This window comes from Schistocerca serialis, chromosome 2 (assembly GCF_023864345.2).
Source record: "Schistocerca serialis cubense isolate TAMUIC-IGC-003099 chromosome 2, iqSchSeri2.2, whole genome shotgun sequence".
In the NCBI taxonomy this organism is placed as follows: domain Eukaryota; kingdom Metazoa; phylum Arthropoda; class Insecta; order Orthoptera; family Acrididae; genus Schistocerca; species Schistocerca serialis.
In genome coordinates this window covers 940,747,703-940,772,554 of record NC_064639.1, presented here as the reverse complement: position 1 = coordinate 940,772,554, position 24,852 = coordinate 940,747,703, and the positions used below count along the sequence as shown (strand labels likewise).

At 43.1% G+C, this 24,852-nt stretch overlaps 1 protein-coding gene across 1 annotated transcript in view; it reads right to left on the bottom strand.

Annotated features, from left to right (window-relative positions):
* The window catches only part of LOC126456532 (extracellular serine/threonine protein CG31145-like), a 312,135-nt gene that overhangs the window by 157,704 nt on the left and 129,579 nt on the right, over positions 1 to 24,852 (bottom strand). Inside the window, exon 4 of the mRNA XM_050092282.1 lies at positions 15,795 to 15,919. Coding sequence (XP_049948239.1) covers positions 15,795 to 15,919 — 125 coding nt within the window. The remainder of the gene's footprint in view (positions 1 to 15,794; positions 15,920 to 24,852) is intronic.

The window sequence follows — 24,852 nt, the reverse complement described above, 5'->3', positions numbered from 1 at the left end:
GAAGCCATGGACCCAAGTTGTCAACAAGGCACTCAGCAGTCTGGTGGTGTCTCCATAATGGTGTGGGCTGCTTTTACATGGAATGGTCTTGGTCCTCTGGTCCAACTGAACAGATCGTTAGCTGTAAATGGTTATGTCTGGCTACTTGGAGGCGATTTGCAAACATTAATGAACTTCATGTTCCCAAACAACGATGGAATTTTTGTGAATGACAGCGCGCCATACGACGGACCACAATTGCTTGCGTTTGGTTTGAAGAACATTCAGGACAATTCGAGCGAATAGTTTGCTCACCCAAGTCATCCAGCATGAATCCCATCGAATATTTATGGGAGTTATCAAGAGGTGAACAAAATCCTACGCCAGCAACACTTTCGCAGTTATGAACGACTATAGAGGGAACATGGCTCAATATTTCTGCAGGTGACTGCCAACAATGTGTTGAGTTCATGCCATGTCGAGTTGCTTGATGAGATTGCTATATTAGGAGATATCTCAAGCCTTTTGTCACCTCAGTGTACTTATCGCAATTGAAGTGACAAAATGGAAACAAGCTCTCTTTTACAAAGTTTATCGTATTGTTTGATTTTTGATAACAGTAAATTAAAACAGTGTCTGTGCTGTTATCTTTATCAGATGATTTTCCGCGAGTAAATGGTTCAAATGGCTCTAAGCACTGCGGGACTTAACATCTGAGGTCATCAGTCCCCTAGGCTTAGAACTACTTAAACGTAACTAACCCAAAGACATGACACACATCCATGCCCGGGGCAGGATTCGAACCTGCGACCGTAGCAGCAGCGCGGTTCCGGACTGAAGCTGCTAAAACCGCTCGGCCACAGCGCCGCGATGAAACACCAACGAAAGTACAGGGTTATTACAAATGATTGAAGCGATTTCACAGCTCTACAATAACTTTATTATTTGAGATATTTTCACAATGCTTTGCACACACATACAAAAACTCAAAAAGTTTTTTTAGGCATTCACAAATGTTCGATATGTGCCCCTTTAGTGATTCGGCAGACATCAAGTCGATAATCAAGTTCCTCCCACACTCAGCGCAGCATGTCCCCATCAATGATGAGTTCGAAAGCATCGCTGATGCGAGCTTGCAGTTCTGGCACGTTTCTTGGTAGAGGAGGTTTAAACACTGAATCTTTCACATAACGCCACGGAAAGAAATCGCATAGGGTTAAGTCGGGAGAGCGTGGAAGCCATGACATGAATTGCTGATCATGATCTCCACCACGACCGATCCATCGGTTTTCCAATCTCCTGTTTAAGGAATGCCGAACAACATGATGGAAGTGCGGTGGAGCACCATCCTGTTGAAAGATGAAGTCGGCGCTGTCGGTCTTCAGTTGTGGCATGAGCCAATTTTCCAGCATGTCCAGATACACGTGTCCTGTAACATTTTTTTTCGCAGAAGAAAAAGGGGCCGTAAACTTTAAACCGTGAGATTGCATAAAACACATTTTGTCTCACTGCGCTCTCGAGCGCTCTGGCGGCAGAAACCTGAAGTGCGGCTTCAGCCGAACAAAACTTTATGAATTTTTCTACGTCTCTGTAGTGTGTCGTGACCATGTGTCAATGAATGGAGCTACAGTGAATTTGTGAAATCGTTTCAATCATTTGTAATAGCCCTGTACGAGGTAATACAGTCCGCAATTTGTGCTACCCACTTACATTTCTGTGTACGTTGCGTTACAAAATCGTTGTATCACATACGAGATTAAAACAAAATATAAAACAAAGTGTTGAATTCGTGTTTGTCAACCGGACGTATTATTGGTGCGTCATGTAAACTATCTTTATTGTGTAAACCACAAGTCAGCTACCTTGCATCCACAATCAGTAACACACACATTTATCACAGTTTCTAATTTTTTATTGATTTAATTTTCTTAAAACATTTCAATATAGGTCAGTTATCCCGTGCAGCATAAAACGTAAATTACGTGGGGCAATATTAAACAGCGTTGTGTGTAACTTCTTTCGCCAAGGGAGTTGTACTACGGGAATTAGTTATGATGTAATTACCCAACTAATTTCGAATTTGTGGCAAAATAAAGAGGAAAAAGTGTGATACAATAGGACTACGATCGCGAGGAAATGTAGAAAGCGTTGAACAAAACTTCCACTGGTTGTTACTGAAGGCACCTCTCCTTAAACGGAAATAAATGTAAGATAAAGCCTGCAACAAAGAGAAAGAATCCGATAATATCTGTTTACAAGATCAATGGTGAACGTTTTGAGAATGTCACATCTAACAATTTGTGTGTATACAAAGCAGTGATACGAAATTGGGCGATGGACAAATTTAGATTTTTTGAAAGGCTTTTGGGAAAATGAGGTGTATCTATTAAGGAGACGGCACACATGACGCCAGTGTGACTAATTCTAAGCTACAGTTTCAGCGTTTGGAGTCCTTATCGAGCAGACATGACTGTTGACATCCCAAAAATTCAGATGCGTGCTAGTTTCGATATAAATTCGTGTGCTAAAATTAAGGACGGTAGCAACTTTTCGCATAATGTGCCATTGCCGAGTAACATAACTCGATGAAACTTGGACCATACACAGAAAGAAATGCTACAGTACTGTGTAGTACAGTTCAGAAGGAGAGTGAAAGAAATATACAATGAAGCGAACAGAAAGAACACTTTTATTCAAGCACAATAAGTACACTGAAGTCAATGTTGATTTATGAAGGTCTCCTGGACATTACAAAAGGATGAAGATAATGTTTGGTTTTTTACATAGTCCAATCTAGCCACTGTTACGAATGATGATGATGAAGTGATGAAGACAACACAAACAACCAGTCCGCGCGAGCAGAAAAGTCCCCAACCCTGCAGGGAATCGAACTCGGGACCCTGTGATCAAGAGGCAGCAACGCTAGTCACTAGGCTACGAGCTGTGGACATTACATTAAGCTATATACAAAGTAAACCAACTTTTTTACGTCAACAAGAAGCCTAAAAATTATTGCAACATTATACAGCATGCAGTAATATCTTTTCGGTCTTACTAATCGAAAAATATTGAGTGAAAATAATTTACTTTTCGTTATGTTTGAGAAGAAGTGCGAGAATCAAGATAATACAATTGATAAAATACAAGACAGCATTGCGTACATATCCCCTTTTTGTGTATAATACAAAAGTAAAGCATGTTAGCCGGCCGGAGTGGTCGAGCGGTTCTAGGCGCTGCAGTTTGGAACCATGTGATCGCTACGGTCGCAGGTTCGAATCCTGCCTCGGGCATGGATGTGTGTGACATCCTTAGGTTAGTTAGGTTTACGTAGTTCTAAGTTCTAGGGGACTGATGACCTCAGAAGTTAAGGCCCATAGTGCTCAGAGCCATTTTTTTAGAGCATGTTAAAACACATGACGTCGTACAGTTACAAAATCTTAGGGATGATGGCAGCACAGTATGAGGAGTATTGACACTACGCACAGAGCTATGCTTATCAATGGTCAGATGCCGCCAGATAGTAATAGTACCAACAGACCAATGTTCGCCAATGTCAAAAGATCCTTAAAAAATATGTTAAAGCTGTTAACATAATTAAGCCGGCCGCTGTGACCGAGCGGTTAGGCGCTTCAGTCTGGAACCGCGCTGCTGCTACGGTCGCAGGTTCGAATCCTGCCTCGGGCATGAATGTGTGTGATGTGCTTAGGTTAGTTAGGTTTAAGTAGTTCTAAGTTCTAGGGAACTGATGACCTCAGATGTTAAGTCCCATAGTGCTCAGAGCCATTTGAACCATTTGTTTGCGCGACGTTGCTGCGATGATGACAGACGCCTCGCTCAACGACTCAACGTGCTTTTGTTGACTCCCTCGTCTCCGTAGAAATTCTGAAAGTGCCTATGAATGTATCTGCGATTGGTTTTCCGCCGAAATAAACTCAGTGATAGCTCTCTGCCTGGAACGCGCCTTCGTTACAGACGTCATTTTGAAGGCTATGTCAGAACTTTACGAAACTATAGGGGCTGAAGTGGGAATATTCCACGATGTCCCACAACAAATTACGCATTTTATCAACGGAAATTGGCCTAGCAAAAATGTGTTGCATTTCTTACTGACGCCCCTGATATTTATAACACTCACAGATCTGAAGATGGCAGCATAACTTTACTGAAACCAGTAATCAAGACATGTACCGACTGCGATCTGGGTCGTAAAACTTCTATTTTGGAATCTTTTTTTACAATGATAAAGAGATCATTCTCCTTTTGACAGTGTTAGGTAATTACAAAAACCACCACTTAATAACTATGGACCCATCAGTGAAATTCTCCTTCAACGATAGTGATGGAAGCTCATGAAATTTGTAGAACTGAGTGTCAGCCAAGGAGCAATGCTTGCGTCGGACGGTGACTTAACACGGCGCGAAGAGGTCAAACGTTACCCTTCTATCCAAAAAGGAAGAAGGGCGACTAAGCGAAGTAACATCGCAGTGCAGGTTCGCCTATATAAGTCATCTTTTAGGAACGGGCAGTTTCAACGGTAAAACGCTATTCGTATCGTTCCTGTCTGTCACGCCCACACCGATAAGGCGGGAGATTTTTGCGGTCTGATGAAATATGGAAAAACCGCTCAGTCAGGAAATTCAGGCCCATCAGATGTCGCATGCGGGAACGATCTCATGCGATGGGGGAGGCAGTTCCACAATATTCACTATCGTGTCCTCTTCCCCAGGCATCGTTGTGGAAAGTCTTTCTGCAGTTGAGTCCAAGGGCTATCGACGCTGTAGTCGTAAAGGTCCGAATACATACGCTGAGAAAAGCTGCAATGAGAGAGGCACTTGGTTGGTAGTCTTGAACGAGAACAGCTTCTCAATACTTATGCATTTAACGTCCATCAAACTTTCCGAAAAACATCATCCACACAATCTTGAAGACAGAAAGAGCAGGTAAGTCAGAGAACCATCGCACAATCTGTTTAACGGCTGCTGAGGCCCATGCATCCAAATTACTAACAAGAGTAATACACAAAAGAATGGTGACGAAAAAAGATGTTCTATTAGACGACGCTCAGTTTGGCTTTAGGAGAGATAAGGGGCCAGAGACGCAGTTCTGACGAAGCAATCGATAATGGAAGCAAGATTTAAGGTAAACCAAGACACGTTCATTGGATTTTGTAAAAGTGTTCGAGAATATAAGATGGTGTAGCGTGTTAGAAATTCTGAGCAAAATAGGAGTGGGCTGTAGGGAATGAGCGTAACGGCTCATGTATTTAATTTGCTGACAATATGCAGAAGACTGGGGAAGAAAATACAGGATCTGTTACGTGACGATGTACAGGCGTTCAGTCACGTCTTGGCTCATCAGTTCATGTATACACATTCGCGATTGTTGTGGCTCAAAGTTTGCTCAGGTGAGGCTCTACGTGAACTTTTCCCCTGAGCCGCTCATGTATGAACAAGAACCAAGAGGGTTCAAGAAGACTGGAAGACGAAAAGCGAAGTGATCGGATTAGTGTAAGATGTGGATGTAGCCTTATATCCCCCACTGATCACTCTAGATATTGAAGAGGAAATGGCAAAAATCAAGGATCAAGAGAGAAATTAAAATATTTGGTGAAAGGATATCAACGATAAGATTCACTGATGCCATTGCTGTTCTTAGTCAAACTGAAGAGGATTTACAGAATGTGTTGAACGGAATGAACTCAGTAACAGGAAATGAGTATGGACTGAGAAAGTAATGAGAAGTAGCAGAAATGAGAACAGCCGCCGGCCGGAGTAGCCGTGCGGTTCTAGGCGCTACAGTCTGGAGCCGAGCGACCGCTACGGTCGCAGGTTCGAATCCTGCCTCGGGCATGGATGTGTGTGATGTCCTTGGGTTAGTTAGGTTTAATTAGTTCTAAGTTCTAGGGGACTGATGACCTCAGAAGTTAAGTCGCATAGTGCTCAGAGCCAACCATTTAGTGCTCAGAGCCATTTGAACCATTTTTGAAATGAGAACAGCGGAACTTCCCATTAAAATCCCCCATTTGTCTCTGCTCTTCTTGTCCACTTCCATCGCTACGCCAAATATCCGTAACGCTTCCAGACGGTATTCAGTCATGTTCTGCCTCATCAGTGAATGTATAAGAATTCGCGAGTGATGTGGATCACAGACTGCTCAGTTGCGGCTCTACATGAACTTTTTCCCCGAGTGGCTCATGAGCCCTTTTCGAGCAAATTGCTCGCAAGCATATTCATCCCTTATATGAGGCCACCCTTATGGTTGCCCTGCGTTCTAGGAAACCAGATAAAACGGCACAGCTTCTGTACGATAGGAAATGGTTTATGCAGCATTCGCAGCGAACAGCTTGACTAATGCTGCTGAAGCAGAGAGACTTTGGTTCCGTCTAAGGCAGGGGTGCTCAACCCATTGATTGCGATCGACCGGTCGTTTGCCACTGGATTATGAGTCCATCTTTCAAAATCTTTGTGCGATATCTTTTTAAATGAGCTCTTTTGGAAAATAAGTTTGTTCACAATGAGTATTTCGCACGGTATTTGTAGGCGGTAAATCTGACAGGACTGTCTCCACCTCCTTCGTCTGCACTCCATCTGCATTTCACCGCCTTTAACGCTCGCGACAAGCAACAGTCTTTCCTCCTCGACGCTGAGGCTGCTACTAGCGAACTGTAACTTCGGGCGTTGTGGGCGGCGGTTTCGCTGAGTGGGGAGAGCGCTCAGGGTTTGCTGCGGGTCTTGACCTTGGGATAGCCTACTTACAGAAATTAAATGTAGAACATTTTCCTCAAATACAGTCAGAGCTGTCAGACCAACAAATATTACTGGATGAAGAAGCTGCAAAGAAGTATACTTCCAAGCTGACAGCACTGAAGGCAGTGTCTGATTTGTAGGCAATGAAACCTATTCTAGCTTTCATAGCTCAATTTTTCCCAAAAAAAGTGAATGGGGAATATATTTCAAGTAAAATGAGTACTCTTTTTTCTTGTAGTTCGACTGCACTTGAAAAGGAAATAATTCGATTTCAAAACGACATTTTCTTACAGTTATAATACAATGAACATGACTTTTGCAAATTAGTGAGAGTAAAAATCTACCCTAACAGTGTAAAAGTAGAGTCCTATGTTTTGTCATTTTTTGGATGAGGATATCTATATGAGGCACCGTTTTCAGCGATGAAGATAACGAAATCTAAGTGTAGAAATAAACTGATCCTCGTCTTCCAGACAGTGTATGGTTACCCACGGTTATGATAAACAAATGGTTCAAATGGCTCTGAGCACTATGGGACTTAACTGCTGAGATCATCAGTCCCCTAGAACTTAGAACTACTTAAACCTAACCAACCTAAGGATGTCACATACATCCATGCCCGAGGCAGGATTCGAACCTGCGACCGTAGCGGTCGCGGGGTTTCAGACTGTAGCGCCTAGAACCACTCGGCCACCCCGGCCGCCGATTATGATAAACATATCAATGATATGCAAAGCCTAGTACCTCATTAAACTTTCTTCAACGTTTATGATGGTGCATATTTTAATTTTTATAACATGTGTAATATCTTGAAAATTGAGTAGTCGGCCTACAACTTTTGATGGAGAGAAAATTACCTTCTATGTTTTTTATGTAATTGAAATGGTTAATTTTATTCATAGCTGTCTATCAGCAACTGCGAAGCACGTTATAAACATAAAAATATTCAATCGTCACTTGCACAAATTTTTATTAATTTAACCTCTTGACTTGTTTCGGCAGTTTCATTTGCCATCCTCAGAAGATCATACAATTAAGCTCACATCGGAAAGCAATCGTCAAGCAAACTCTGGACGATAGTCCTTCGTTACATTATTGCATGGTACTGTCAAGCAGCTAAAAAGTAACGTAAAAAATTCGAAGATATGGTGACAAAAGAAAAAACTTCACAATATGAGTAAGATATTAAAAAATGACGAGACATTGGTGATTAGACCACCAGAAATCTAGATATGCTAGAATAATAAAAAAATAATGGGACTGCGACTGATTACTCGGTGTCTGTGCTCCCATATAGTCTACGGTCGCTGCGCACAACAGTTCCCTACGGAATCAAAGTTGCCTTTGCGAATTTTTCGAATTTTTAACTCAGTAGGTTTCTAAATGGACTAAGATGCGTGTAGCTGATCTCAAGACTAGAAAGGCTGAGTCATCCTGGTCTACGGGAAAGCTAAATTGAAGACAGGGAATGGAAGACCGTGGGGTGCTGAGAGGGAGAGGAAGAGAGAGAGACAGAGGGGAAAGAGGGTGTAATTTCACAGTGTACAGTTGGCTGGACAATACAATGGTGAATCCAAGTACTGCGCCAGTGTTTGGAGCGAAACGCGGCTCTGTGACATGCTGCGTTGTAAACAAGGGGGAAGCTATTGGGCTGTTCGGAGCGGGTATACACATTTTTGTGACGCTATCTGCGCTTTTAATTCGGGCGGTTTTACTGCCCATTCGGAAGTTAAATAACTGATCCCGCTCCTTTTATCGTGCTGGCTATATATTTTTTTCCTTTGCCTGTAATAACAACGGACGCGATGCGCGTTTCCTGGTCGCCGAACAGCGATACACTCTTCAAATTCTTATTTGTCCAGAGAGAGAAAATAATACGTTGCCTTGTATTAGCATCCTCCATTTGAAGTTGCGGTGTGAGCAAACACTGTTATTATACGTAGTTTCCCCTGTGTCTACGTACTTTCCTCCTACACTGCCACACACTCCAGTTCAGGAATATCTCTAGTATCGAGCAAGGGCCGTGGCCTTTACGATACTGGGTTCGAATTCTGGTTGAGTGGAACCGCGTTTGCTATGGTAGGAACTACCCAGTGGAATAATTGCACTGATAGAACACAAAAAATAATGATTGTATCGTAGAAATATTTTAGGATCACAATCTGTGTATTTTGATTGCTCAGCACACTACTACTGGGGACCAATATTGTTTAAGATCAGAATCTAACGTTCAATGACTACAAAGAAGAAACTTCAAATCTTCAGCAGTAATAAATGTCTTAAATTTACATGCGTTGGGACCTCTAGTAAACTCAAAGTGTAGATCTGATTTCGCTGCAAGGTATAGAAAGACACTTTATATGGTGATTCAAATGCTACTGTTTGCTTTTTGCTTCTGACATTCTTATGCGTGACCCATCTTGAACATTACGCTATTGATTCATTAAATCACTTACATATGACGAATTGCAACCGCGATTTACTTCGTCCTTGATATCGGTGTGATATTCATCCAGTCGCTTTTCGAATTTAATACGATTTATTGCACCATTAACTAGCTGTCGAGCTGCTGCAGACTCTTCATCAGATGGACTTATTACAGAAACATTATTTTCTGGAACATGTGCAGCTAAAATCCGGGGCACGATGCTGCGGAAAATAACGGAAATTTAGGTACAAATTAACGAAATGCGTGCGAAACGAAACGATCGTTATGTTTTAGAATACTTTTTAGCCGCATCTCTCTCTCTCTCTCTCTCTCTCTCTCTCTCTCTCTCTCTGTTTACAACAACAGATAATAGTTGCAAATGAACTTTGCAAGATCTATGAGTGTTCATACTTTGGCATTATACGTGTAATATAGGTCAAAAAAGTTACAGATAAACAATCAGGATTAAAAATTTACCAAGAGCGAATGAGTTACTAAAGTATGTGGCAGATATAGATGAACCTGAAAAGCTCATGAATTGAGCTTTTGGTTGGGGAAACATGCCGCTATAAAAAAACAGTTACTGCAAAAATAACGGAACGAAATCGTTGTGATGTGAATAAAAGCGTGAAAAAGTTAAGAGTATAAAAGGTTGACATAAATGAACATGGAAAGCTGTAGGTGTATGCATGAGTTGAGTTATTGATTATGTATTGTTAAAATTGCAAGTTCTGCACGAGTATGAATATATCACATATTTTTTGGTTTTCGAAGGTGGTTTGGTACCAGGATTTCTTGGAAATTATGGAAGGAAAAGTATTCACTCTCTTTGCTCGTTATGTACTTTGTGAGGTGACTCAAAAACATAAATACGTGGCGTATTCCGAAAGTAAGGTCCGATTGGTAGCGAAATGGAAACACAGTGAGAAACTGATAAAGCTTTGTCTAAGTGTGTTAAACATTGTCTCTAGTACGCCCGTTGATCGCGTTACGTCTGTCTTTTCAGGTCTGAGCGCACAGTGAGCACGTAAAGATGCCTAGAAAAGAGTCTCCCGCCAAGTATGGGTGCCCCTGAGAGATTTCGCCTGATTTGATGCAGCCCACACAACATAACTGTCACGCATTTTCTTCATGACAGTTCTTGGCCGCACTCTGTAGGGGCTATGAGGATGCCTCTGCAGTGTTTTCGGTGGGCAGTGTTTGTTCGCCTTCCATACAGCCTGGACTTTGCTCCCTCTGATTTTCATCTCTGCTGCCATGAATCTCTGGCTAAGAAATCAATGTTTTGCCACAGACAACGAACTGCAGGTCAGCGTAGAATATCGGTGAAAAGTGCAGGCGGCTGCCTTCTATGACAAGAGTATCAGAAAGTTGATACAACACTACGACAGTTGTCTCAGACGGAGCGGCGACTATGTACAGACGTTGCTGGAAGGTATGGCTAACTATTGCAAATAAAACACTTTTGATTTTCATTGTGTTTTCCATTTCGCGACCGATCGGACCTTACTTTCGGAATACGCCTCGTAAGTCCAACTTGCCCGCCATGATCACTCTGCTGCCAATGAAATCCTCTGTTGTGATGAAATTGTATTTTCCTGGAGACGTATGAGTCTCAAAAAGACAAGCCGAAGCAATGAATTAAAATCTATGCCAGGGTCGCTGCTTGTTTGTTTTTTGTTACTGTTCACTGCAGCTGGTCGGGACGGATCATATGACACCCGTTCTAGTTGATCGTTGAACATTTCACTCAGATTTTTTTTTTATTACAGAGGACAACCAGCTCTCGGACTGAACATGCTGAGCTACTGTACCGGCTTGAACTGGGGTCTCTTGTTTATTAGGAAGATATGCTAACCACTACACTGCTGTAGCATTGTAGCTACCACCTCTACATGGACTACTATAGTCCATTGGCCTCCCTAACACAAGCTTCAGTTCACGCCTTCAGCCCATTTTTCCCCTTTTTTAAATCGTCAGTATTGCAGAGTTTCTACGCCACTAGAATAGCACCCCAGTTTTGCATCTAATGGGGAAGGTGTGAATTGAAGTTTATGACAAGGAGGGCAATGGGCTACTCGTACAGGTATGGTACCCAAAATGCTATAGTGGTGTAGTGGTGGTGGTGGTTGTTGGGATGTTTAAGGGGGACTAAACAGCGAAGGTCATCAGTCCCCCAGTGGTGTAGTGGTTGGCACGTCTACACAGTAAGTGAAGAACCTGGGTTAAAGTCCTGGCTGTGGCATAAGTCTTAATTCATTGCTTCACCTTCATTCTTGTCGAAAACATTTGTGCTACACAGCGCTGACAAAGGTTCACAGACGAAACTGTTTCAACCGCTGGAGGTCTACATCCGGAAGGTAAAGTCACCTCAGCCTGAAGTAAACTTTTCATTCACTTCCGCCTAAATTTCCGACATTTTCGCCAGCATCATAGCCCCAGCGTCAAGTTGTGGCTCCATCTGCAGTCGCTCGAAAATTAATTACTCTGTATAACTAAATGACTAAAATGGTGACCTTGTTTCCCGAGGACAAGTTCCAGGTTGTGATTCTTCAACTTCTCCTGGCATACTTCATGACGAAATAGTTCGCGGGTGAATGGTCGGTTGTCAGTTGCAGGTTATCTATCTAACGGCTTCCAGAGTAACGAAAATTCAGTTCCCAATACTTCATACAATTATTGACTGAATTTAAAAACTTAAAATACTGATATAATCCACTCATTAAGAGATGTAATCTTATGTTAAAAAATGGCTCTGAGCGCTATGGGACTTAACTGCTGAGGTCATCAGTCCCCTAGAACTTAGAACTACTTAAACCTAACTAACCTAAGGACATCACACACATCCATGCCCGAGGCAGAATTCGAACCTGCGACCGTTCCGGTCGCGCAGTTCCAGACTGTAGCGCCTAGAACCGCTCGGCCACACCGGCCGGCTCTTATGTTAAAGGTATAATACAATAAGTCAAGTATTAAAGTTAGAAATCATATATGTGTCTAGAGGCAGGGTAACTCAAGGCGCGCAAATTATCCAGACTATATTCAACCTGTATTTCAATGTGAGAGCATTTAGAGAGTACTAAAAAACTTTACTCAAAACTCCAAACCTTTTTGGTATTTTTCTCTCTGAAAAACCAAAAAAAGAAATGAAAGGAAAAAAAAATTCTTTGCTTATTACATGTTCGCTGTTCACATAGTAGAACTTCAGCATCAGGTAACACCTTTTAACTTATAATCCCATTCACAACTCTTTTGCAGATAGTAACCACATTTACTATTGAATTTACCTACAATATTGTATCACTGTACAAGGCATAGTTAAGAAGAAACGTCATCATAGAGATGAACGAAAAACTACCTGTTTTATACAAGGGGCGACCAAAACGTTTCTGTTCGAAGGCCGACAGCCCAAAATCGGTATGACAATCAGGCAAAATCGTCGTGAGCATTGCTACAATCATCCTAACGACACACCACGTAAAAGATAACTGTTCAGTGCAACACCGTACACTGCTGCATGAAGAAGTAAGTAACTGCCTGTCGCAATAGGAATTGTTGGTCCTTCAAGGCGTTTTTAAGGGACCAAAGGCGTGACAGTCAGACAGGGAGTCAGGACTGGGGGGGGGGGGGGGGCGGTGCTTGGCGTAGCTCCTGGTGGTCTCTCACATCGAGCAGCGTCTTGTGTCGAATTGCGACCAGCAAGGAACTTGGCGCACCATTCCACAGGGCCGTGTGGGGTAGCCGGGCAGTCTTAGATGGCTTGCCATGGTTTGAGCGGCTCCCTCCCGCCCCCTGTCAGATGCTCGAATCCCCCCTTGGGCGTGTGTGTGTGTGTGTGTGTGTGTGTGTGTGTGTGTGTGTGTGTGTGTGTGTGTGTAGTAATTAGTTATATTTAGTAGTGTGTAAGCCTAGGGACCGATGACCACAGCAGTTTGGTTCCATAGGAGCTTACTACAAATTTCAAAAATTTACCATTCCACAATGGAGTTTTTCGATAGTCATTCTGCCCCACACATATCCTTAATTCTTCAATGGATATCTGCCAGCTTTTGTCCCTTGGTAACTAAGAAAAGTATAACAGCGCTTTGGTCCTGTTTGGAAGCATTTGGTAATAATGTCGCCGTTCTAGTAGTCCACCTTGCTGCATTTATCGCATCTACATTGGAAAGACATGAATGCCAGACTGATCCCTTTCCTATATGTCGGTGTTCATATAATCCATCGGAGTCGGGCTACGTTGCGTATAGCCCATAGCAACGCCCTCAAATGGAGACTTTTTAATCATCATCTATACATGAGAGTTCGATTCTTTAAAGAACGTATGTGGGATTATTGGTCTCTTGTATGTTGTGACCCATACGTCTTGCACCGAATATAATCCCAAAGTTGATTAACTCGTGATGTGCAAGTATGTTCACTACACATGCGTCTACAAGAGACTACTCAAGCTCTACTCCACATGTCGCTGCCACATCTGTGGGTCGTACGGGGAACACATCCATGTACGGCAACAAATCCCATGATTTTTCGCCACTCTGTTTAATGTAATGCTCTGGTATGTGGATGTTTGCATGGGAATGGTTTTATTTTAGTGTAGTAAGTGACCAGCCCACTAATAGAAGAACTTTGGACTATTAGCTTTTTAGATTACTAATGATTTCATCAAAAAGCTAAACAATACATTTCGGACTCGCTAACTGTAATTATGATAGCCCGATTGCACCTGAATGCCTTGGTGAGACGGGATGTCATGAAATTTTAATGTATACTGTTCTGTTGTGTCCGAATTCACAAAGTAGCTAGTGACTGACGGTGACACAGGTCGTACTGATGATGACACATGAGATGGACAATGGTGCTGTTGTTCCAGCAGATCCAGGTACTTTCGGCGCCGCAATCGTACGATGTAATCTGATTGGTAAGTGTGAAAGATCTACTGAGGATCAACTCTTTTACATGTGAGAGATTTTAAAACGTGCCAGCACCAAAAGCATTCAATGTTGAGTATTTACCGCAGGCAGTAGCCCACAGCTCAAAAATGGTTCAAATGGCTCTGAGCACTATAGGACTTAACTTCTGAGGTCATCAGGCCCCTAGAACTTAGAACTACTTAAAACTAACTAACCTAAGGACATCACACACATCCATGCCCGAGGCAGGATTCGAACCTGCGACCGTAGCGGTCGTACGGTTCCAGACTGAAGCGCCTAGAACCGCTCAGCCACATCGCCCGGCACTTGTCTACAACCTGTACTGGTACATCCATCATGTATATTCTTATCAAGCCGAGACATTCTTCTTAAAAGTTGCTTGCCCGGCGTCGGCGGATAAATACGATGTTGCAGTGCCATGCTTGCATGTTCAAAAGAACATTGCATGGTAATTCGGAATAACACAGGCACTGCAAAATTGTATTTATCCGCCGACTCCGTGCAATCAACAATCAAGCAAATGTCTCTCCTGAACGGGAATATGCATAACGTATGTACGAGTACAGGTTGCAGACACATGGATGACTACATATGGAAGTTTGGGTCTGGCAATGAGTCGTGCTCGGATACTCTAATGGTAAGACCGACTTGTCACGATAAGTGGGAATTCCGGTTTCGAGTCCCGGTCCGACAAGGATTTTCATTGTCGTCATTCCATTCCACAGCTAATGGTTGTCCATATTCGCAACTGCAAATAGATTTAGTGCAGCTAATTCCATTCCAAACTTGACTGTAGGCAATATATGGAATTACACATGCATTTTGCGAGCAATAATACGAATTATGAAAGGAACGTCTCAGTTGTTGTTGTTGTTGTTGTTGTTGTGGTCTTCAGTCCTGAGACTGGTTTGATGCAGCTCTCCATGCTACTCTATCCTGTTCAGGGTTCTTCATCTCCCAGTACCTACTGCAACCTACATCCTTCTGAATCTGCTTAGTGTATTCATCTCTTGGTCTCCCTCTACGATTTTTACCCTCCACGCTGCCCTCCAATGCTAAATTTGTGATCCCTTGATGCCTCAGAACATGTCCTACCAACCGGTCCCTTCTTCTTGTCAAGTTGTGCCACAAACTCCTCTTCTCCCCAATTCTATTCGATACCTCCTCATTAGTTATGTGATCTACACATCTAATCTTCAGCATTCTTCTGTAGCACCACATTTCGAAAGCTTCTATTCTCTTCTTGTCCAAACTATCTATCGTCCATGTTCCACTTCCATACATGGCTACACTCCATACAAATACTTTCAGAAACGACTTCCTACATTCACAGTTACGCACTCATTGTGTTAATAGACGTGGCGGATCTACTAGAGCACAAAAATTTGAATAAAATTTGTGGGGTGGCGCTATGAATAACTAAGCCACTTTAAAACACCCGATATTGATTTCCACTAATAACTGTTCGAATACGTTTTATCTAATAGTTATAAAGCTTGGGAGAAGTTTTAGTTTACAGCTTAATAATTACGGTACTTAAAATGCTTATTTGTGATAATGATTAATGGAGTAAGACAGTGATAGTTGCCGTCACAATGAGCTGGTTTGTGATGACTACTAATCGACTGAGAGAGTGAGGGTCACCATCACAGTGAGATAATAATTGCAGAGAGGACCGGGCTCAGTGGATGCGTGTTGGGCGGTACTCACTGACGTGCACGATGCGCTGCGTGGCGAGGTCGCGCAGTACGTCTTCGATCACGGGGTCCCCCGCGCGGTACAGTTCGTGCTGCGAGATGCGCCGGTGGAAGCGCTCCAGTGACGTCAGGTTCTTCCTGCAAACACAAGCAACGGACAGGCGGTTAGACGCCGCATTTGTATTCCGTCACAACCATCGGAAAATAACGCTACATGCAGCTCTGTCGGAAAGAGCAAAAACATAGCAATACGTAGCAAGCTCAGACAGGGCTGCAGGGGGGAACAACGGCCGTAGAAAACAAGACTGTCAAGCAGCCACAAGTCGCATACATAACATAGATAAATGTAATGTATTGCGAATACTTCTGTAAAATATCTGGGAGTATGCGTGAGGAACGATCTGAAGTGGAATGATCATATAAAATTAATTGTTGGTAAGGCGGGTACCAGGTTCAGATTCATCGGGAGAGTCCTTAGAAAATGTAATCCATTAACAAAGGAGGTGGCGTACAAAACACTCGTTCGACCTATACTTGAGTATTGCTCATCAGTGTGGGATCCGTACCAGATCGGGTTGACTGAGGAGATAGAGAAGATCCAAAGAAGAGCGGCGCGTTTCGTCACAGGGGTATTTGGTAAGCGTGATAGCGTTACGGAGATGTTTAGCAAACTCAAGTGGCAGACTCTGCAAGAGAGGCGCTCTGCATCGCGGTGTAGCTTGCTCGCCAGATTTTGAGAGGGTGCGTTTCTGGATGAGGTATCGAATATATTGCTTCCCCCTACTTATGCCTCCCGAGGAGATCACGAATGTAAAATTAGAGATTCGAGCGCGCGCGGAGGCTTTCACACAGTCGTTCTTCCCGTGAACCATACGCTACTGGAACAGAAAAGTGAGGTAATGACAGTGGCACGTAAAGTGCCCTCCGCCACACACCGTTGGGTGGCTTGCGGAGTATAAATGTAGATGTGTAGATGTAGATAAAAATCTCCTTTACTTTAACATGTTTCCGTAACCAGGCACAAGCATTGTCGGGAATTTCCTTGCAAACGGCCAGATGTTAAATGTATCTGGCTGCGTGCAGCGGTACAGTGGCGACGTCTGACGTCTGACAGCCGGATATAGTGAGTATCCAGTGAAATGTCGTGACAAATATGAACGTTGCCGGGTCAAGATTCGAGACTAAATTTCTTGTCTTTTGGAAAGCAGTCAATGTAACCAATCTGACCATTAGACGATGTCTTCGAATTGGAATTAAATTTGTGATGTTGCCTTTTTGTCTCCTACTGATTTCCGACACAACAACCACAGGTTCCACGTTCTACACGGGACAGAAGTTGTCGAAAGATGACCAAAATTTGAAATAACATGGTTCGCAGACGATATAGTCCTTCTGGGTGCACGTAAATAAGACTTAAAAAACTTGTCGAACGGAATAGTATACCTATCACAGAATATAACTGAGAGATAAATAAAGCAAATACATTGACCAAGACTACTAGAAAGTAGAATAACGACCTTTTTCGAGTCGTTAGTCTTCTGGCTGCATTACTGCGGCTCCCCACGAATATCTCGCCTCTTAATCTCAGAGTAGCACCTGAAAGCTACGTCCGCAATTACGTGCTGAATGTGTTCCAATTTCAGTCTTCCTCTACAGTTTTTATCCTGTACAGCTTCCTCTAGTGCTATGCGAGCTATTCACTGATGTCTTAACAGATGTCCCACCGTACCGTCCCTTCTTCTGGTCAGTGTTCTCTAATATTCCTTTCCTCGTCGATTCTCCGAAGAACCTCCTCACCTAATTTTCAACATTCTTCTGTTACAGCGCATCTCAAATGCTTCGATTCTCTTCTTTTCTCAGAGTCTATGTTTCACTACTATAAAATGCTGTGCTCCGAAAGCACACTCTCAGAAATTTCTTCCTCAAATTTAAGTTTGATACTAGTAGACGTTTCTTGGCAAGGTATGCCCTTTATGCCATTCCTAGTCTGCTTCTTATGTCGTTCTTGCTCCGACCATCATGTGTTATTTTGTTGCCTGAGTAGCATAGTTCCTTCACTTCAGTAAGAGTAAACAAAGATTAGAACATGCGACGAATGTTTATGGAACGGTTTTGATATCAGGAATTGCAAGTAAAAAAGAAGGTCGTATTTAGATTGTCACAAGCGTCTTGTTTTAAGGATTTACGATATAGTCATTGGTCTGGAATAAAACGTATTTACAATTTTGATTTGGTATCCGTATCTAAAAGTAATTATTTACGAAAGATATTATCGTGTGGTTTTTATATCTAGGAAGTAAACCAAAATTACAATTATGTTTCATTCCATAACACTGATGAGATTTTACGTGTATATAAAAAAAAAATTCCCCGAGTCGCATATGATAACATAAACAAATTTTTTTGTAGCTGCTAAAACGGATCTTAGGTACCTCAAAACATTTCGTTAAAAACGATATCGACGTGCAAGTTTTAGATCAGGGAAGTAAACGAAAATTGTATACATTTTTACTCTAGACCACAGATGGTGTTTTATCCTCCTCAGGCGCTGTGTAATATTAACTGTGCGGCACGTCAAACTTATTTTTTTTCTAGCTGTGCCTCATTCAGGAATGCACTTTTCCTGTGAATCACTTGATTTCGTTTTCTGCACGTTCCCTGTAGGTGGCAGCATCTGCTTGAACAAAGCTGTTTATCGCAGTGTCAGCTTGTCTTGGAGAAGTAAAGGTAATTTATGTTTTTTTGTAGTAATTTTGAACTATAATGCGTTCAGAATATGCTGTTATATTATAGTACCTCATACAATCGAGTAAGTGACTGTTTTTTTTCATCACAGCAATGCAGCGATGTATTTTTTTCGAAGTATCACTGGGTTACAGTCAGGGATGACCTCTATTTTCACATTACAGTGGCTCCGCTTTTATGATTTTCAATTGTTTAATTTTGCGTTTTCTGAGTGCGGCGTGTATTTCAGTTATTTTATGACTATATAGTATTCACTTTGGACATGTATTAAAAGTTTGGTGATTAATATCAATTTTTTAAATTTAGTATTTTAGTCTTAATTTCACACAGAACAATGCATTGACCACTGGTATAAACTTTTCATTCATAAAATCGAAGCTCAGGACCGAGAACGTTATATTAACGAAGCAAAAACGGAACTTGTATAATAACATAAATAGGCCTTTTTAGCAGTGGCAAAGGCAGATCTAGATATCTACAAAAAGTTCGTCACTAAAGATATTGACGTGTGATTTCTAGATTTAGCAAGCAAACTAAAATTGAAATACAAGGCGTTCTAAAACGATCTTTACATCTTTGATCACGTTCATTTCGGAAATAGGATATGTAGAAAGGTGCTGTTTGTGCATAATGTTCATTCACACCTAAAGACTTTTTTCTTTTTGCAGATTAGTTATTCAGGAGAAAGACCACCTTCCCAGCAGATGGCGCAATGTGTGAGATCGTCGACAGAGACCAAATCTGACAACCAGGTACAGCGGAATTTTTGGAAACGTTACAGAAGCACACCATAATCACGTCCGACCAGCCGACAATGGTGCATGAGGTTCAAGGAATCCGGAAGTGTCACGAATTCTGGGTGTCCGAGCACAAGTGATACAGATGCGAGCTCAACAAAATCAATCTGTCAAGCGTATCGACAGTTCCAGTTACCACCTCATCAAACACAGTGCAGGGAGTGCAAGCTTCATGCGTACATGGTGCAACTGCTGCGTGCGCTTCAACATGAATGACAGGCCAAAGCGCAGAGCTTCCGCAACTGAGATTCTGAGTCGCATCACCGATGACCAAGGCTATCTCAAAAAGGTGATATCATGGACGAAGATTGCTTTCCTCTGTCCGGAAAGGTAAACCGACTCAGTGTGACTATACGATGCTCTCAAAATCCCCGACATTAGCATGAAAATTGTGCACGCCAGTCCAAAGGTAAATGTGTGGTGTGGTCGGATTCATTACGGTGTGTTGAAACCGTTTTTCCTTGCAAAAGTCACCAGACATAGCCACATTAGGTTTTTTTCTTTTGGGTGTATGAAGGACGCTCTCTAGCAGACGCCGATGCAAGACCTACAGGAACAGCGAGCTCTTATCACAGCAGCAATAGAAAAGTTGCCGGCCGCTGTGACGGAGCGGTTCTAGGCGCTTCAGTCCGGAGCCGCGCAACTGCTACGGTCGCAGGTTCGAATCCTGCCTCGGGCATGGATGTGTGTGATGTCATTAGGTTTGTTAGGTTTAAGTAGTTCTAAGTCGACTGATGACCTCAGATGGTAAGCCCCATAGCGCTTAGAGCCATTTGAACCATCAATTTGAATAGAAAAGTTAATGAGGAACTGGGAGGAACTGGAACATCGCTCAGATATTCTGTATGCTATAGATGGCGCACACATTGCTTTTAAATGGCTACTGAAACTCTAGGTTTTGCGTGAACATTATGCTGCATACCGCACATATTTCTGAAATACACATGATAAAAGTTGTGAAGATAATTTTGAGACACCCTGTGTATTTCACTCAAGATCACTGACGAAGTTTTAAATTAAGAAACCAAGAGCCATCTAGTAATATAAATACGCGTTTTTAGTAATTGCAAAGACGGATTTTAAATACCTTTAAAAACTGTAAATCAACTAAGGTTATCTTAGAGAAAGGATGCTTAGCGTAGCATCTACTTTGAGATGAAAGGATTAACACAGTAATGGAGATGATGGACGATGGCGTTAAACCAGTGGAACGAATGACGACGTAAAGAGGTTGTTGGGGTATATCTGGAGAAGGTTTCAAGGGAGAACAGGAACAGTGTGCGGTAATTGTTAGATATTTTGCCAGTGAAAAGAAAGAATTAAAAAAAATTGCACCAATTGTAGACAGATTTCTACTGCGCACCACAATGCGGAGCTTTACAAAACAATATGGAACAACACACGCTACTACTGCTTCCTCGACTTGGCGCACCAATACACAGAAAACTCAGAGACTTCGTTATTCAGAACTGCAGCGCTCGGAATTGGTCCTCGGGCGTGCGGGTGCACTCTAGGCGCTTGCCTTCGTAATGGGGGCCAAGTAATTCAGACCGACTCACAAGTACATCTGGCAGCAGACAACGGCCGGCAGCTCTGTGCGGTAAGTGAAAGAAAACAATTACCGTGAAATAATTTCCAGTCGACTCGGCGGTAAAAGCTGACATTCGTAATAAATTCCCGTCGCGGGTCCCAGGCCCCCTGCGCTTTTGTTTGAGGAGTAATTACGCCGCGTGGGCGAGAGTGGAGGGGGAAGTTGTGCATTTGGTGAGGGGAAGTAAAAGAAAGGGGGTGGGGCGAGGGTGGGAGGGTAGCCCTCGAGACCACTCGGCGTCCAATTCCTGAAAACAAACCTCCACTTCTCTGGCAGTTAAAGAAGGAAATAATATCGGGAAAGCAGGGCGGCCGCCGGCGAAACCTGGAGTGGTTGCCGGGGAAGGGCCTCGGCGGGGATTTTCCTCCTCTCCGGGGAAAGCTCCAATTTTCCGCGCTCCAGATGTAGCAGCAATACGCAAAGAAACATGCTGCTCGAGAATTCACATGACATCCGAATTGCTGGAACTGTACTGTGCAACTCACACCACGCTGCGTTGACGAGTGGTGCTTTGAATGTTTTAACTTTTCGCCGTCAGGGCAATGAATGTCTGAAGGTACTCTCGACTGTAAATTGAATCTGGCTAAAAAGCAATACATATCTACGGCGGCGGTTTATTTGTAAATTAATTTCTAACCGTCACTATAGCCCCTGAGATGTCCTTTTTGCTAAGAAAACGTATCTTGTAGGCCATTTTGTGCTTTTGGAAGCATTGTTTGTATTTTTAACACCCCAATTACCGAAACCCTGTCATTCTGACAGTGACGGCAGCTACTGACGACAAAATTTACACTTGTGATAATTTGATCAGCAGGAATGTCATGTGAATAATAATATTTACCATGAAATAGAGACTGAATTAAAGAATTTGCTAAGATACGCAACAAAAACATCAAAGAAAGAATTGCTATATAATTAATAACGAAGGTTAAAACCCAGATGATAAATTAGCCATAGATAACATTTACTATAGAAGAGAGTTGTAGCCGCATCGAAAAGGAAGTTCGATGTAACTACAATGTAACTCGGAAATAGGAATGTTAGCTTCAGTTGCTATCTAGTCGCTCTCTAGTACTATTGAGATAGTAGCATGCATGTAAGCGCTACTAGATTGTTTTAAGCTAATCGGAAGTTTGAAAGTTTAGCGATATAGACTGAAGTATTATTCAGAAGTCATACTAAAGCAAAGTTGTCTTTATCGTTAGCAAAATAACGGGATACGGAGATTCGCGACTAAATTAAATCGTGTGAGATTTGTGATGGGACTTAGCCTTCGTGATACTAAATAAGCACGAACATTCAAGGACATTGAAAAAGAAAGATCGCCCACAGAAAAACAATTACTAGTCTCGAGTAGGTAACAAAGAAACGCAGACACGAAGAACGTACAATTGCACAGAAGTTGACTCAACGACAGGATTAGTGATACAAACGGAAGCAATTCCCTGAGTGAGAAATAGGTGTGCGTGCTCAGTGTAGGGACAATTAATTATAAGTAACAATAAAATTGGATTCAAACTTTAATTCTTCGTATCGCCTACGTAACTGCATAGACATTATCATGTGTGTTAGTGACTATTAATTGACTATTAGAATATTATGAAGTGAAAAGTGAATTCATGGTTATTTAACAGTGAACAGTCATCGATTTGTCTCAAGATTACGACGCATTCTGAACATTGCTTAAGTATATGTTATCTCTGGAATTACGCCGTGTAGCTATTGAACACGTGACGTAGCGACGTCTTGACGACGGAATAACGATTTATCAACTTAACACCTTCACAATTCCATATGTGGCCACGACTCGGGTGATGAATTGAAGTGTCAAGACTTTATATTATTAATATTCGACATCCATTATCTAACCGGGCATAATAAAAAGAAGAACTACAGAGAGCGAGTTCGCGCAAGCTGAAAGTCTGTCGCGGATTCACAACAACAGAAAACTGGTGGTCATCATTTCAGTTCAAGGGAGTTATCGCGTCATCGACTGGTGCAATTGCCGCGTTTATCAGTGAAGAAGCAAGAGCGGCTTACACATTCTGACGCGCTGCTGTATCGAAATATTGACATGAATCACGAAAGACGGTATCTGAAATATGACCAAACCACGCGAGGAGTTTGTGTTTTTCTACTAGTTACAGGGTAGCTTTGTTGTGAGCGGCGGACGCCGTTTCACGTCATACCGACTGGCACAACCATCACCACCCAGTCGTGTTAACTCTAAGGAGACGAAGACACCATGTATTACAGTTTCTGAGAACATGGCTCGCCACTCACAATAACTGAAATTACTTTCGTTGTTATAGCCTTGCTCTTTCCGGCTCTATATAGCATCTGTCCTAGAGTTACGAAAATGGTGTATTTTTATTAATAGTTCTGATTTAGATTATTTGACCACCTTTGTAAAATCATAGACAACACCCGTAACGGATGAAAGCACCCTCAAGCGAAAAAAATACCACCTGCGCAGCTAACTGTGATGTCAACTGGCTCCTGAATCTGAAGTGGTTGTCGATACCATTCTCGCACTTAAACATTGATACTTCTGTTTTGCGTACTGTCCTGTATCACTTTATACGTTTACCTATCTGTAATATACAATAGTATCATTTATTTATTTATTAAATAAATAAATTTTAAAAGTAAATACACTCCTGGAAATTGAAATAAGAACACCGTGAATTCATTGTCCCAGGAAGGGGAAACTTTATTGACACATTCCTGGGGTCAGATACATCACATGATCACACTGACAGAACCACAGGCACATAGACACAGGCAACAGAGCATGCACAATGTCGGCACTAGTACAGTGTCTATCCACCTTTCGCAGCAATGCAGGCTGCTATTCTCCCATGGAGACGATCGTAGAGATGCTGGATGTAGTCCTGTGGAACGGCTTGCCATGCCATTTCCACCTGGCGCCTCAGTTGGACCAGCGTTCGTGCTGGACGTGCAGACCGCGTGAGACGACGCTTCATCCAGTCCCAAACATGCTCAATGGGGGACAGATCCGGAGATCTTGCTGGCCAGGGTAGTTGACTTACACCTTCTAGAGCACGTTGGGTGGCACGGGATACATGCGGACGTGCATTGTCCTGTTGGAACAGCAAGTTCCCTTGCCGGTCTAGGAATGGTAGAACGATGGGTTCGATGACGGTTTGGATGTACCGTGCACTATTCAGTGTCCCCTCGACGATCACCAATGGTGTACGGCCAGTGTAGGAGATCGCTCCCCACACCATGATGCCGGGTGTTGGCCCTGTGTGCCTCGGTCGTATGCAGTCCTGATTGTGGCTCTCACCTGCACGGCGCCAAACACGCATACGACCATCATTGGCACCAAGGCAGAAGCGACTCTCATCGCTGAAGACGACACGTCTCCATTCGTCCCTCCATTCACGCCTGTCGCGACACCACTGGAGGCGGGCTGCACGATGTTGGGGCGTGAGCGGAAGACGGCCTAACGGTGTGCGGGACCGTAGCCCAGCTTCATGGAGACGGTTGCGAATGGTCCTCGCCGATACCCCAGGAGCAACAGTGTCCCTAATTTGCTGGGAAGTGGCGGTGCGGTCCCCTACGGCACTGCGTAGGATCCTACGGTCTTGGCGTGCATCCGTGTGTCGCTGCGGTCCGGTCCCAGGTCGACGGACACGTGCACCTTCCGCCGACCACTGGCGACAACATCGATGTACTGTGGAGACCTCACGCCCCACGTGTTGAGCAATTCGGCGGTACGTCCACCCGGCCTCCCGCATGCCCACTATACGCCCTCGCTCAAAGTCCGTCAACTGCACATACGGTTCACGTCCACGCTGTCGCGGCATGCTACCAGTGTTAAAGACTGCGATGGAGCTCCGTATGCCACGGCAAACTGGCTGACACTGACGGCGGCGGTGCACAAATGCTGCGCAGCTAGCGCCATTCGGCGG